Below are 17,009 nucleotides of genomic sequence, written 5' to 3'. Positions count from 1 at the left end.
CACTCCACGATTCTTAAACACACAGCTGCACCTCCCTAGTTGGGCTTGCTCTTTTCATTAACGCGATCCTCCCGTTCTCGCGGGAACTTGGAAGCGGGAGCAGGGTAGGGTGGACAAATCTCTCGAAATCTCAGTTGGCGCTGGAGCTGGAGGAGCGGCTGAAGCTCCGGAGAGGCGGGGCGGGGCATGAGACTTGGAGGGGGCGGGGCCTAGACTCAGAGAGGGGAGGGAAGGGGCAGGAGGGGGGAGGCGAGAGAGACCAGGGGCGGGGCCGCGCGGCCGAGGACCTGTTGATCGCAGGTAGAGCCGAAAGGCCGGGACTCCCGCGGGACTGGTGCGACTGCGCATGCTCGCTGGTCGTGCCGGGCCAGTAGGCGAGCGGCGGTGACGAACCGATTCCAGGGCTGCGGTGGTTTTGCGGTTGCTGCGATGGCGTTGTGAGGGGCCCCGGAGAGGGATGGTTTTGACCCGGGTAGGGCCGTCGTCTTCCAAGCAGGACAACGAGCTCCTCCCCGCGACAGGCGGTGGAAGAGGTGGAGCCGGTCGAGAGGTAAGCCCCTAACTATCTTCTTCGTCTCCTCTGTTTCCCGACACCCACGACCCCTCCCTCCGTCCCTCTTTCCATGGCTCGCTGGGAAGCGGCCTCCTCCTCGTTCCTCGTTTACCCGCTCCGGTGCCTCACCCGGCTGCTCCCAGTCCAAGCCAGGTCCCGGGCCCGATGAAGGTCGGTGGGGACTGCGGCGCAGGGCGTCCCTCGGCCACCTCTTCCTGAACCTCACGCCTCCTGTTTCACGGTATTCGCTTGCCCTTCGCCCCCTGCTTCATCCACGCCGCTCTCTCCCGCCTTTACCCGGGTTCTGCTTTTTCATCCCACGCATCCCACGTGCCTTTACGCGCGGTGGTCCCTCCGTTGGAGGCAGCTTTTCCTTTTACTCCCTCCGATTTCTTCCCTCTCCGTGCATCCCTAGCCTGGCTGTTCCCCGGCGCTCTTACCCTCCTCGGCCAGATTTCTTATTCCAGTGCCTCCATAATTTCTTCCTTGGCTCTCTTTTCTTCTCATTTTCCTCCTTTCGGTACTTCACCTTCGTCCTGTCTTTTGTTAGTTTCCAACTGTGCGTTTTGCGTTAGCTCTGCCTTGCGCTGGAGTTCTATGCCCTACTTTACCTTCAGAGGCCCTCACTCCCTTAATTAATCCTTAGCTCTCTTTTGGTACCCTGTTTGATCGCTTTCTTTCTAATGGCCTCCTCTCCTCCCGACCTTTTCCATCCTGGTGTCATTTCTTGTCTTTAGTTGTGATTTTTTCCTAAAACTCCTTTTTTTTTCTGTTTGCATAGGTCAAGCCTCTTCAGTTAGTTGGTTTTACTTTTTAATTAAATCCCTACAGAGTTCTTTTTAACATGCCCTCCTAGTGTCTTTTCTGCTTTATATATATACACTCAATATTCCTACTTCAATTTCCGATTTAATGAAATCTCTTCGCCTTCCTTTATTCACTGCCTGGAAATATCTTCAAAAGAGTGACAGTAGCAATAACCTGTTTCACTTACTGACTGAAGCTTTTAATTTTTAAGAGTTATGGTTACTTGATATGCGAGGAGAAGCACCTTGAGGTCAGACTGGATGAAACTATAAAGAGTTAAGGTTTGTTAAAGGCTGACCTTCAAACATACACTTAAAATTTGGAAATTTTATTGTCCTCCAGTAAATACAGTTGTCCAATAACCAATCTTAAATGAAATTGAACAAAATTTATTTTTATAAAATTTATTAATTTAGACATTTTATACATTTGCTATTGATTGCATTATTTTCCTGTTTTTCCTGACAGTCCCTGTTCTTTTTAACAAATACATACAATTTCTTTAACTGAAGAATAGAATTAGTGCTTACTGAAGGAGAAGTACATGAGAACAGAGGTATTAAATTTTTGAATTGGGTAATAGAACTTTAAAAACAATTTTTGAGGTTTTTCCCCTAATGCATTGTTGTGAAGATTTGGCTTAAATTAAAATTATCTGTAAATAATGGTATATTATTTTATTTTAAAGGCATCTACTGAAATGATTACTTTTAGTGAAGTTTCCTTTTGTTCTAGGGCTGAAGATCAACTGGATTATGTATTACATTCTGGAATCTCAAAGCAGTCCACAAACAGTAATTTCTTCCTCAGGTTTTCTAAGTCAGGTAGGAATTAAGTTTTTCTATTTTACAGCAGGGAAATATGAAAGCAAAAAAGTGCAGTTCTTATTCAAAGTCATATCAATGGTAAAAATAGGAGATACAAATTAGAATCTGATGTCATTAAACCACACTCTTAGAAGAACCAGCAACTGTTTGATGAACTCCTCAGATTTTAAATTTTGTTTTTTAATGATTGTTCAAATGCAAATTGAGATGACAGCTGCTTCTTAAGGAAGCTTGCCCTCCCTTCAAAGACAGGTTTTTAATTTTTATTTTTAGGTAAATAGTCATTGAAAAAAAATGTAAATGCATACTAATTCCTGTTGACTTTCTAAGAGATTCTGTGCTCTTAGAAATTAAAGTAAGGCTTCATGATGGACTGCAGACACAGGACTAGAAGTCAGAAGGTGTGAACTCTTATTATGACTTATGATGTTACTTGTAAAAGCCATGTAACCTCTGTAACTCAGTGTCTCCACCTATAAAATATGGGTAGAAAGAGTGGCCACCCAGTAATCTCACAGTGGCGAAGAAATCCCTAATCATTTAAATATCCTTAGTGCCACCACAGTCAAAACTTACTATATAAGTACTTAATAGAATCTTACTTGCTTGAATTCCAGATCAAACTGGAACTTAGATACTTTTTTTTTTTAATTTCCTACTTCTGGGAAAAGTCTAGTAGAATGCTGGTGACTGTGGACTTGCTTAAATTAGTATTCATATGCGGTGAAACAAACTGCAGCATTCATTGTGTGGAACAAATATGTCCTTTGTTTGCCAAGAATTGACACTATGAAGCGAGTTACGCATGTTTCTTTGGTTGTCTCCATAATTTTCTGTCCTGTTAAGTTTTAACTTTGTTTACTCTGGATATAGACCCTTGAAGGTGAGGAGTTGTTTAGGAGATCATAGAAAGGGCAAGGTTTTCTTTGCTTTGATTCTAGGTCTTGAGGAAAAACTGCTTAAAGGTAAGTTTTGTGATATGTGTATATGTGTATTTAAATAAATGGATTGAGATGAGAGTATACAGATTTGAAGTGAATAGTGTTTTTTTCTTGAATTGGTTGTCAGGAAAAGATTTAGAGTGGAGATATATGGGGAGAGTGGAGATATAGAAGAAAGCATTCTCAATGGACTGAGTGGTTTTTCAGAAAAGTTACAAAGCACAAGTTGTTAGGGAGATCTAGTTTTTTCAGAAGGAATAAAGTGAAGCAACTCCACAGTGTATTTCTCCGTTTTATTTTTAAAGATGAGTAGTTTTTTAACGGGTACATACTTGGTTATTATTGATATGCTAAACTTTAAAAAAAAAAAAGCACCTAATTTTTCCTTAATAGAAATGGAAAGGTGTGAGGCATATCTTACCATTAGGAAATGTCTACTACTTGCACAACCCCTTAGATGGTTCTTATTTTGATGAAACAATCTTTATGAACTGTCTCTCAACCAAGAAAGCATTCTTAAAAATTTGTAGCATATTTCCTTTTATGGAATTAGGTATCTTTCAGACAATCCAGTGTTTGGAAAGTATTCCTGAATTACATTGTCAATATAGAAGTTGAATATTGATAGTATTCTGGAGCATTAATGTTAAGTTCTGGGAAATACCCTTTTATTATAGTCTTTAATTTAGTCTGAACTAGAAATTTTCCTTCATTGAAAACCTCTTGATGTTGCCTTGTAGGATGCAGCTGCTTCATTCATGATCGTTTTTTAGAGCAGTGGTATCTGTGATATCTGTTCTTTGATCTCTTCAAGTTGCCAGTAAATCAAGGGCTTCAATTGGAAATACTGTTAACCTTAAATGTTCTAAGCCTCAAGGTCAGCGTTAATTGGCAATCAAAACTTAAGGCTTGGAAGCCCGTGTTCTCTTTACCATCACTTTTGTTTTCTAGAATTGAGAACCCTGGATTTTAAAACCACCCTCATCTTTTTTCAAGCAATGCAATGGAGACTTATATTAGTAGTCTGTTTAATTGAGTTCAATTATTTTAAATAGACATTTCCTTTATTGAGATCATATTTAAGAATTAAGATAAAATCATAGTCTGCTATTTATTGAGCATTGTGTACCTAATGCCATACCTATTACTTTGTATATGTTATCTTTTTAAGCATTACTTTTTAAGCTAGAAATTATAAAATTTTCATTTGAAAAAACTGAGGCTTAGAGAGTCTGGATTTGAATCCAGGTCTGTCTGATAACAGTGTTACTGCTAGTCTGAAGAAAGCAAGGACTATCAAATAAGAAACATTGTTTCTTAGAGTATTTTTCAGAAAGAGAATTGTAATGCTGTGTGTTTTGGTTCTGAGTTTTGTGCTTTTTGAGATAACCCATAGAAAAAATATTTTAAATGATGCTTGGCAGATCTCAGAGGTAGGTAGTAGCTGTGGGATTTGGTTCTTTCTTAATTTCACTTCATTCTAAAAGGAGTAACTATTTTTGGTAATTTTGGTTGTTCTGGGGTTTTTAAGGTATATAGTAACATGACGTATTCAAAGACATTTTGTATTATGTTACTGGCAGTTTTGTTTTATGATATACCTGTTTCCCTGAAAAGTTGTGTGAACTGCATTTAGAAAATTAATTCCAATTTCCCAGTGTCTGTATAATGTCAGCGATAGCTATCATTAACTGTCACATATTGAGCAATAAACATTCTTTTTCTCTTTCTTTACTTAATTTTCATGTAGTAAATGAACCATGGAAATATTCTCAAAAATTATTAAGGTTCCTGGCTTTATGCTTAGAAGTTATTTTTTCTCTGGATTTATATCATGTTAACACATATCCAAATCAACATTATTCTGAGTGCTTACTTCTTAATTTATGTCAGTTCTAAATTTAGTAGTAATATATTTGCCTTTTATTAGATGACAACTGTTTAAACCTAATTTTAAAGAAATTGGAAGAGAACAATACCTTTAAAATGTTTGATTTTTTGTAAAAGGGTGTATGGGTGAGAAATTTGGGGATTTCATGATTAGAGAATAATGTTAAATTGAATATGGTTAATTTAGCAAGTGTAATAATTTTTTCATTAATGTCGCATTCTGGTTTCAGTTTTTCTTTTGGTAGGGGAGCATTTATCTCATGGTGTGATGATCATTAAATTTATCTCCTATAGCAATTCATTGATATAAACCTTGAACTTTAGAATTATACAGGTGTTAACTACAGGACTCAGAGACAGATTTGTTTTTTGTCCTTTTTCCATTATCTTCTACTGTGTGACCTTGAGTAAGTTATGAAAATTTTCTGCTCTTTAGTTTCTTCACCTGTAAAATGGAGTAATAATAGCTCTCTCTGATTCTAAAGATGAAATTAAAGAAATAGCATAGTTAAAGCTATGCAAGGTGCAAGAGTAAGCACTCTAAAAAGTTTTGGATGTTTATGTTTGATATTTATTTGGTATTGGTATTTGGTCTAAATTTGATACCAACGTGGAAACATACAGCTTTTTAATATAGGTTGTCTATCAAGCTGTTCTCACTTTCCTTTGGGAAGTCTCTTTCTCCCAAACCCCCTGTCCTAGTTTGCTAATGCTGCAGAATGCAAAACACCAGAGATGGATAAGCTTTTATAAAACGGGGGTTTATTTCACTACACAATTACAGTCTTAAGGCCACAAAGTGTCCAAGGTAACACAGCAGCAATCGGGTACCCTCACCGGAGGATGGCCAATGGCGTCCGGAAAACCTCTGCTAGCTAGGAAGGCAGCTGGCATCTGCTCCAAAGCTCCGGCCTCAAAACGGCTTTCTCCCAGGACGTTCCTCTCTAGCAAGCTTGCTCCTCTTCAAAACATCACTCCCAGCTGCACTCTCTTCCTCCCCCCGAGTCAGCTCATTTATGTAGCTCCACCGATCAAGGCCCACCCTGAATGGGCGGGGCCACACCTCCATGAGAACATCTCATCAGAATCATTGCCCACAGCTGGGTGGGGCACATTCCAAGCAAATCCAACCATCACCAAAATGCCTGCCCCACACAAAACCACAAAGATAATGGCATTTGGGGGACACAATACACTCAAACCGGCACACCCCCCAACAAAAAGAGAATTCAATACTTTATTCTCCTCCTAAATAGTTCTGTAATTCATATAGTATGTCATACGGTTGACCCCAGGAATTCGTTTAGGTGAGTGAAGAGTGGCAGCAAAAGTTTCCAGACCAATGATTTTTCTTACTTTACATGTCCTCTCTACTGTAATCATTCTGAAAGCTCAGCTTCACTGCATATCACTTTTTAAAATTAATTTTTATTTTGAAATAATTTCAAATATATAGGACAGTTGCAAAGTAATAGAAACCTCATAAAGAAAACTCTAACATACCCCTAATCCCCAGATACCCAGATCCACCAATTTTAAAAATATTTTGTCATCTTTGACATATCATTCTATCTAACATCTATTTATCTCTTTTATGAACATTTGAGAGTATGTTGCACACAGCATACTCTTTGAACACATAATATGGATTCCATGTATGTTTCCTAGTAAGGATATTCACTCAAGTAATCACCTTAGGTGCAGTTGTCAAGTTCAAGAAATTTGGCATTGATATAAACCTTGTATTATATATTCCAATTTTTTCTTATGTCCTAATAATGTCCTTCTGAGCCTTTTCTCCTCCTTTCTTAGATCCCATCCAGTATCATGTATTGCATTTAATTGCCATTATCTTTTTAGTTTCTCTTTTTTTTTTTTTTTTTTTTTGCTTGTGGGTACGTATATATAACAAAAATCTTCCTACCCAACCCCTCAAGCATACCATTCAATGGATTAATCACATTCACGATGTTGTAGTAACCCTCACCACCATCCATTACTATTATTTTCTCTTCACCCCAAACAGAAATCCTATACTCATTTTACCTTAACTACCCATTGCCCCTACCCCTGGTACCTATACTCTACTTTCTATCTCTATAACTTTGCATATTCTCTGATATTTTCTTTGTGGCTACTTTGAAGCTTTAAATTTAACATCCGTAATCTGTAATAATCTTGTTTGCTTTGATACCAATTTGACAACTTCCAATAGTATCCATGAATTATGTTCCTATACCCATCACCCCCCCCACCTTTATGTAGTTCTTGTCACAAATTACATATTTATATATGATAGTCCAAAACCATTGACTTATTGTTACATTTTATGCATTTGCCTTTTAGATTCTGTAGGAAGTAAAGAGTAGAGTTACTAATCAAAAATACAGTAGTTCTCGTATTTATGTTTACCTATGTCATTATCTATATTGGAGATCTTTATTTCTTCATGTGGTTTCATTCAATTGTCTAGTGACCTTTCCATTCAGCCTGCAGGACTCCCTTTAGCATTTCTTGTAGGGCCGGTCTAATTGTGGCAAACTCCCTCAGCTTTTGTTTATATGGGAATGTCTTAATTTGTCCCTTATTTTTGTAAGACAGTTTTGCTGGATACAGAATTCTTGGTTGGAAATTCTTTGTTTTCAGCACTTTACATATGTCTTTCAGCTGTCTTCTTGCCTCCATGATTTCCTTTGAGAAATTGGTACTTAATTCTTGTTGAAGCTTCCTTGTATGTTATGTTTCTCACTTGCAGCTTCCAGAATTCTCTTTTTATCTTTGACATTCAACAGTTTGACATGGTGTGAGTCTATTTGGATTTATCCTATTTGGAGTTTTATGAGCATTTTGGATATATATATATTCATTCTTTTCATTAAATTTGGGATGTTTTCTGCCATTATTTCTTTGAATGTTCTCTCTGCCTCTTTCTTTCTTCTCCTTGTGGGACTCCCACAATGCGTGTATTGGGATGCTTGATGGTGTCCCACAGGTTCCTCAGGCTCTGTCCACTTTTCTTCATTCTTTCTTCCTTCTGCTCTTCAGACTGGATGATTTCAGTTGTCTTATCTTCACATTCACTGATTCTTCTGTCAGCTCCAGTCTGCTGTTAAACCCCTCTGGGGAATTTCTAAGTTCCATTTCTGTGGTCTTCAGCTTTATCTGGTTCCTTCTCATAATTTCCATCTCTCTATTGATATTCTCTTTGTGTTCATCTATCATTTTCCTGATTTCCTTTGATTCTTTGTCCATATTTTCCTTTAGCACTTTGAGGATATTTTTAAAAGTCTTTGTCTGGAATGTCCCTGGTCTGATTCTCCTCATTGTTGGTTCTAATGCTTTAATCTTCTCCTTTTCCTGAACTGCATCACTTTTTAAAATGAGAGATAATATTGATTCAAGTGTGTTATGCATGTGATTGTGAAGACAGAAAGGAGGTTAAAAGCTATCACTCTAGGTGGTAATAATCTTTAGAGTCAGGCAAGTGACAGATGACTTGTCCATTTTAGAGCAGAATATAATCCAGTGACTGAGGATGTTTAGTTAGTCCCTGCTAGAGGGAGTTTACAAAGCTGTGCAGGGTGTCAGTGCCTCAGCCAACTGAGAAGGGAACTGAGTATGAATCAAGAAGGAAGACCATAGCTGAGATATTCAGACTGAATCAATCAATGCAGACTGAACCAAGATTGCCAGAACTTATACCAGATAGCAGGTTTATGGATGCAAGACTAATCCAGATTGTCACTGGCTGATAGTTCTCAGTTTATGTCTGTATTGCCTCAGATGGTCCAAGAGTAGCTCAGAAACTAGAAGGACCTGAGCTTATATGGATTGAAATTCTGTGCCTTAGATGACTGGGACTTGGAAAAGTTGGCAGCTGTGGACACCTGCCCTCAAGAAACCCATTTTTCTTTTCCTCAGTCTGCTATAGAACATGGTTGTCACAAGAGTCTTATTACTTACAAGGTTATGAGAACAGCATTCTGAAGTCTTCTAGGCTTCTGTGTTGTAGTTTCTGCTTATTCGTTTGGAGACCAAGAAAATTGGCCCCAAATCAGATTAGATAGTATTAAATTAATTGAGGTTAACTTCCTTCTAGATCTAGAGGATTTTTCTGTTCCCATCATATTCCTATTAAACATACTTGGATTTGCCTACACATGTAAATGTTCTTCCCTAAGTTGGTCCCAGATCCTAAAATGTCAGTCTCAGTTTCCATATATCTGTCATTGTGTGAGCCCCTCATCTGGTTGAATGTGAATCTCCTGTTCCTTCATTTGTAAACAGTTCCTAGATGTCTAAATTACTGTGAGCTTCTCAACTATATAAAGTGTAAACATTTATAGGTGTGTATTTTTTGGTACAATATGGCCCCTTAAATGGAAGTTTTCTATGTTATCTGGTATTCAGCTGAAAAAACAGTGAATTTTTTCCCTAAAGCTGGAGGAAAAAAAGTGAGTGTGTTCTTATCAAGAAACAGAAAATATCAATTGCAATATGGAGCCTTTCTAAGGGATTTTTAAGGGCAGGTTGGTCCATAGGTGATTTTTGCCTCGTGTGGTGTCTTTAGTACTTAATTTCTACATAAGTTGGGGCATCATTATTCAGACTGTCAGTGTTGCAGGCCCTGAACCCATTTCTCCCATGGCTGCCAAATTAGGAGTAGAATTTGGAAGCTGAGCCTGTTGGCTCCATAGTTTATGGAAGTGGTCCCTTTATTCCTTAGGTTGATAAGGGGAGTGTCTGGAATCTCCAGTTTGTTCAATCCTTTACACATTGCCTTAGGAGAAAGATGATTCTCTAGGGCATCTATTTTGGGTCTATAGTTCAGGAGTCAAGGCTGCTTAGTTCTCTGATTTCTGTGAGAGGATCTGATCATCCCCTATGGTTTCCAGTCTACCTTGAGAAACCTCTGAGCTGAACATCTTAGTTTCAGTTGTTTCCACATCCTCTTTTAGTTTCTGAAACACTCAGGAATGGTGGTTAGCTATTGTTTTAGGATCACTGAATGGTGCAGGCACATCTCCCACATTTTTCCAGATATCTTTATGGCTGGACTCCCGTTTGTGGATATGGATATCTCTCTGAGCTGATGAAGTGAGCCAGTCCTGTAGTCTTTTGTTTGTTTGTTTGTTTTCCAAATAACATTTTTTTAAAATTCAGCTTTATTGAGATATATTCACATACCATACAATCATCCACAGTGTGCAGTCATATAGTTGTGCATTCATCACCAGAATCAATTTTTGAACATTTTCCTTACTCCAAAAAAAAAGAATAGAAATAAAATAAAAGTAAAGAAGAACACCTAAAACATTCCAACCCCCCCATCCCACCCTATTTTTCATTTAATTTTTGCCTCCTTTTTTTCTCCTCATCTATCCATACACTGGATAAAGGGAGTGTGAGCCATAAGGTTTTCACAATCACACCATGTAAGCTACATGGTTATACAGTCATCCTCAAGAATCAAGGCTACTGGGTTGCTGTTTGACAGTTTCAGGTATTTCCTCACTACCTATTCCAGTACAATAAAACCTGCAAAGAAATATATAGAGAGTGCATAAGAATACCCTACAGAATGACCTCTCGACACCATTTGAAATCTTTCAGCCACTGAAACTTTATTTTGTTTCATTTTGTTTCCCCCTTTTGGTCAAGAAGACTTTCTTAATCCCACGATGCCGGGTCCAGGCTCATCCCCAGGAGTCATTTACCATGTTGCCAGGGCGATTTACATTCCTGGGAGTCATGTCCCACATAGCGGGGAGGGCAGTGTGTTTACCTGCCAAGTGGACTTAGAGAGAGACAGGCCACATCTGAGCAACAAAAGAGATTGTCTGAGGGGAGACTCTTAGGCACAATTATAAGTATGCTTAGCCTGTCCTTTGCAGTAACAAACTTTATAAGGGCAAGCCCCAAAATCAAGGGCTAAGCCTACTAAATTGGTAATCCTCAGCATTTCTGAGAGTGTCAGCAGTTCCTTAGGTGCTGAAGTTTAATATTTCCATATTTTTCCCTAGTTCCTTGAATAAATTTTTATTTCCTGCCCCGTTTACTTTGGAATGTATTGGGGTTTTACAATAACCTGTACAAACATCCCAGATCTCACTTCCTAGTCTAAGTTCCATGTAATTATGGTGTTTGAATAAACTGAGCATACAAATTAAATTATTTAGTGTGCTACAGAAAATATAGATCCTGCACCAAATAAACATCTCTTCCCTTGGTCTCACACAGAAGTTGAAGTTTTAAAAAAACACTGTCAGTATCATCCTTTACCCTTTGGCTTGATTTGCCTTGATCCTAACCAGATCTGCTTCATTCATGTCTCTGATTGAAGTCTGAACTCTTTTTCAGCTTTTTTTAACAATTGTTGTATGAGGTAACACTGACATTCATAGCTGCCGAACTCTAGCTCTGAGTCTTGAGTGTTCCAGAGAGCAACCAGATTATACACAAAGAGCTCAGCATCTCAGAATTTAGAGATAACCATTACAACTCAGGAACAGATGTAACAGCTGTAAGAGCTTACAACCTAGGGACCTTATGATAAGCGTCAGCCCTGTAGTCTTGGAAGCTATTCATGGTTCCTGTGCACCTAATACTACTTCTGTAGTATACATTCCAGCAGTTAGAGGAATGAATAGGTATTCCTAGAGTATGCTGTCCATAGATATATAATGTGAAACCTGTATAATTTAAAACTTTCTAGTAGCATGTTAAAAAAATTAAAAAGAAACAGGTGAAACTAATTTTAATAATTAGTCTATTTAACTCAGTATACCCCAATATTATTTCAAGCTGTGATCAATACATATTGGATCAAATATGTATTTTACACTTACAGCATATGTCAGTTCATACACTGTATTTTTAACAGTTGTAGTAAAATATAGTCCATTCAAAACAATAAAATTGTTTTATGGAAAATATTTTACATTGCTGCACTGTTTTAGTTTAAATTTAAATTAATTTAACATTAAATAAAATTTTAAATTCATTTTCTTATTCAAACTGGTCACATTTCAATTGTTCAGTAGCCACCTGTGGCTAGTCACCATTGTGTTGGACTGAGCAGCTTTAGAGGGGCAAGAATATCAGATTAATTGCTGACTTTGTTTCTTTGGTAGTAAGGTAGCTTACAAGTTAGCTATTAGGTTTGATTGACAGAGGAATTTCTTCTCAAGTGTCTGTAAGCATAAGTTTCTCATTCAATTGCAGAGTCAGTTGCTATTTGGGGTCTCCTTCTGGCTTCTTTGTATATGGGTTTGTAGTTTATGCAGTTAGATTCTTTCTAAGTGATAGGAAATGGTCTAGATAGGAGCCCTACTTGAGCAGCTTTTCAGTTGAGGCTACTCATTCTCAGGTAAATCAACTGGTTCTGATAGATTCAAAGGTTCAAGTTAAAGTGCCAGGTAGTGGACTGCAAAAGGGCCATGAAACTTGTGGCTTCCGATGGGTGCAGACAGTTCCTTGCAATGGACAGTCTCCCATGTATCCTTTGAGTAAAAGAAAAAAGGCCTTATATGCAACTTCTTTAGTTTTTGAGAGGACAGGTCAAGGTTTTTCTGGTTCATAAAAAGTCCTTTACTTGATGAACTGAGTGACATAAGAGTCATCCCAGTAGTTCAGAGATTGAAAACTATTAACCCACAGGTTGGATTAGTCCTGTGGATGAATTTGGTTTGAACTAGACAGTTTTTGTTTTTAATTAATTGACAGGATCTAAAATTCAGGAGATATCACCTTTAGAAAAAAGAAAAAGATTTCCATCTTCCTTTTTAAAAATTCAAAGGTTCTGATTGTGGTGGGCCAGAAGGGACTGACTGGCACTAAGTAGTGGTTGCTCCCTACATATGGGAGAAAAGCAGTTTACGAGAAGAGGATCAGACAGATCCCCTTTGACTCTTTGAGCCCTCTGAATTTTTCTTTCCATTCTCCTTTCCTTGCTCTCCTTTTTCTTTTAGTACCTTTTTTGAATTTTTTCTTAGACTAATACAAATGAATAAAATAATTGTTCTTTTTTGTTTTTTATTTGGAGGGATGAAAAACACCTTCATTAATATCACTATATATCTATACTTGTATTATATAATTTCTTAGGGAATATGCATTAAAAAGGAATGGATTTGAGGAAAACTAGACAGCAGCAATAGAACAAAAAGTAGATACAAGAGGAAGGGTGGAGGAAACTGCCATCAGGCTTTGAACTTATAGTGGTAAAGGAATTTTATCACCAAAGTTCATCTATGCATGGCTCTGTTTTTAATGTGTCAGTGTAAGAGTTCCTTTCTCCAGGTTGGTTGGGTTTAAATAGGGAAAAAAAATAGTTAATATTTACAGAACACTTTATGTTAAGTCATTAAACATTAATTAAATATTAAATTGAATGTCTGCTGGGTGCAAGGTAATGCCCCCTGGCCACTGAAATATCCATGTGTTACCCTTCTTCCTACTCCTATCTCCTTTCCCCAAGGGAGACAACCCAAGAGTCCCATCCACTTCTTGCCATTAGTCCAAGTTCACTGAGAGATATGCAGTACTTTCCCTCAGATCTGCAACTGAGTACATACTTTATATCTGAGTGAGTTAAGATATATAGACTTGACCAAACTTGACTTAATATCAGAACTAGAGCATTATCTAAACCCTACACACAAGAATATACGTACAGGAGAAGCTATATTAGATGTTATTTCCATGAAATGGCAGCATCTAAATATAAAGCTAATATTGTTTTGATCTCCTTAGAAAGGGTTAGTATAAAAGCTTTTTATGTGATTAAGATTTAAAATAGCAGTTCTGCAAGTTAAGTCTACATCTTTATGATGGAGAGAACAAAAATCTATGTAAAAGAGTGAACACGGTCTTCATTCTAGTGTTTTTAGTACCTAAAATCATTATCCCAAGGGCAAAAGACACTTCAGAAAAATTAAACAATATTGAAGTATAAGAAAAATTACTGAAACATATCCAGGGAATTCTTTTTTATTAATATGTTTTAAATAGCTTATAACAGTGTTAAATATACATATAAATACATATGTGTATTTTATAAATCACCTACTCTGCTCGGGGAATTACTTTAAAATGCTGAGTTCTACGTCTTAAAAATTATCAGCTTATAATATTTTGGGTATTCATGAAGATTCTTTCTGAACCATTGAACATAGTACTCTTTTATTTATTATCGTACTTTGAAATATACATAAGTGAATCCTCAACAGAGATATAATAGTTACTACTGATATCCATAAGACTGTGAATGAAAACAAATCTCCAAAACTTATTCCTAAGCCTTATAGATGATAGAGATCTTTTAGATAAATTGAAAATATTTAGTTTCTAATGAAGCATAGGTTTCTTTAAAATGGAATTTTTATGTCTACTATTTTACTTGCAATGTTGCTATGTTGCTATTTCTCTCTCATAGGAAGAACAATATATTTTTAACAAGAATCAGTAACTGGAAGTACAAGATTGGTTATTTAATAATGTTGAAATGAAGTTTTGATCAGCAGAGGTAAGAATATGTCATTTCTTTTGTATTTAATGAATAATAGATTGGAATATTTGCAAAATTTCCAAATTTTCTGAAAAACTATTTAAAAAACTGTGAAGGGTCTGAGATTTTACCCCACTTGAGGAATACTAACAAGTTAGCCTACCGCAGTGCAGAAGATGTGAACCTGGATCAAAGACAAGGATGGTTTATATTCACAGCAATAGCAGTAGCTAGAGTATCAGCATTTGTACTAGTTCCCCAAATCCAACTTCCCACAGGGTGATGTGAAGAATGTCAGGTGACACCTGTATGTAAGTAGGTTGTTTACAGAAGAAGAATGCAGAACTAAGGGAACTGAAATTTTTCATAATGGACATTAAGCCTGCCTGACCTTTGCCTTGGAGGGAGACTTTATCTTTATTATTTAAGATGGTAAAAAGACCTGCCTTTTGTTCCATGGTAAGACACTGTCTCTGTCTTCTGTTTGCTATACAGACATTCTTGTAAAGATATTCCTGAACAAAGGCATTCAGTGCCAATGCTTGTAAGACATGCAGAAACATGAGACCCATGGAGAATTGTCTTCCAACATCGTCTTACTCTAAATTGCTTTTGAAAATATGTATTATTGATAAGAATGATTGTTATTGTGCTTTTTTTAAATAGTGAAAGTAGCCACCTAAATATCCAATAATAGGTGATTTTTTAAATTATAATGTACTCACAGAATAATAGTTAACAATTAAAAATAATGTAATACTCTGTCAAAAATTAAGTGAAAACAGTTTATAAACTGTACATGTAGTTTGATCCTACTTTTATAAAAATTATACAGAAGCACAGATATGAAGAATATATACCAAAGTATATATTTAAATGAATAGAATTCTGGATGTTTCTTTTTCTCATGTCTGTATTTTCTTAACCCCTTTGAAAATGAATACTTAAGGCTTTTGTAATGAGGGAATTTTATTTTAATTTAAAAATGAATAGTCATTTAAGAACTATTTCTTCATCTAACAGAGAAAAATCTTACATGGATTCCCATGGAGATTAAGGAATGTCAGTTCTCCTTTAGACTTTGGAGTTGCCTGTATGCAAAGTGTAGAGCCAGAAGAGAATTAATTAGGTGACTTAATTTTTTTTAAGTTGCTATCTTATTGATGATAAAAGTCAAGAGTTTCTTTTGGTAAATTGCTATGTTATTTGTTACCACATCTATGTCATCAAGGGAAACAAATCTTAGGAAAACTATTTGAACAGGACAAATCTTATAAATTATAGAGCATAGGGCTATTTAGTAAGTACAGATTTTAGTTGGATTATGCTGAGTTAGGTACATTGAACTGATTTGCTTCATTTTAATTTTTTATCCATATATCATACTCTGCAATATGTTTAAATATTAGCGTTTTTGTAAGTTGGCATTTTTGTTTTGCTTCTCATGATTTTCCCTTCCTTCTTTAACCAAGGTGCTGTTACCAGATTTGTCTTCTGGATACAAATTAAAAATGACTGAAGTCCAAGCAATGGTAGAATTCTCCGTGGAGCTAAACAAGTTCTACAATGTGGATTTATTTCAGAGAGGGTGTGTATTTTAATGTGAAAATTACATGTTTTGCTTAAGAAAAGACATAGTTTTCATTTAAATTTTATTACATATTTTTGTTTCAGCATATGTAAGAAGTGATAAAACAATGAGCCGTATTAAGTAATTATTTTCTCAGATAAATTTTATTTTTTAAATAGACATTTGGGAATTAATCACATGGATTTAATGATAATGCTGGATATGTTTAACATGTGTTTCACTGTGCTGAACACCGAGGATGTTAAGATCTCATTCTTGCTCTTTAAAGGCTTATAATGTAATGAGGAAAATGAGATATACTCACAGACCAGCTAAGTAGGAACACAAAGTTTACATGATGAAGCTTTAATAAGTATATATAGGAAGTGCTCTAGGAATTAGAGCAGAAGGACATCTTAGTAGAATATATGTTAGGAAAAGCATTATGGAGTAATAGTATCAAAGTATGGATAAAAACTTGGATAGGCAGAGGATAAAGACAAAGCCTTTTGGTAGGAGAGAGCAGAATGAATTATGTCTTAGAAATAACGAATATGTTATTTTTAAGAGTTTTAGGATATTTGTTATCTCCAGAATAGCAGAAGAAAAGGTAAAGAAATGAGAGGTTATGTTTGTGATGGTCTTTTTAAATGTCTCCAGAAGAGTTGACACTAGCTGTTGGTGGTTTCCAAGTAAAGATGAAAGTATTACTTTTATTGCTATAGGCATTTACTAACACAATGAAGTGATGAGGATTGTGATATATTAGATTGATAGTTGAGTGGAAAAAATAGAGGCATAAGGAAGAGTTTAGAGGCACAGGGAAGAGTTTAGAGGCACTTGCAGTAATCTAAGATATAAGCCTGTAGGTCTGCACTAAGAATGGGGGTAGTGGGGTATGACTAGCAGAAGT

The 17,009-nt window shown here is 36.6% G+C and overlaps 1 protein-coding gene across 6 annotated transcripts in view; it reads left to right on the top strand.

Moving 5' to 3' along the window:
• The first annotated feature begins 266 nt into the window (after positions 1-266).
• The window catches only part of FAM135A (family with sequence similarity 135 member A), a 142,009-nt gene continuing 125,266 nt past the window's right edge, over positions 267-17,009 (top strand). For all 6 annotated transcript variants that reach the window (XM_037842417.1, XM_037842415.1, XM_037842414.1 and 3 more), the window contains exons 1-4: positions 267-550; positions 2,096-2,184; positions 14,455-14,544; positions 15,999-16,114. In XM_037842417.1, coding sequence (XP_037698345.1) covers positions 16,093-16,114 — 22 coding nt within the window. In that variant the 5' untranslated portion in view covers positions 267-550; positions 2,096-2,184; positions 14,455-14,544; positions 15,999-16,092. The remainder of the gene's footprint in view (positions 551-2,095; positions 2,185-14,454; positions 14,545-15,998; positions 16,115-17,009) is intronic.

Source organism: Choloepus didactylus, chromosome 7 (genome assembly GCF_015220235.1).
Source record: "Choloepus didactylus isolate mChoDid1 chromosome 7, mChoDid1.pri, whole genome shotgun sequence".
Taxonomy (NCBI): domain Eukaryota; kingdom Metazoa; phylum Chordata; class Mammalia; order Pilosa; family Megalonychidae; genus Choloepus; species Choloepus didactylus.
This window is presented reverse-complemented; position numbering and strand designations above follow the sequence as displayed.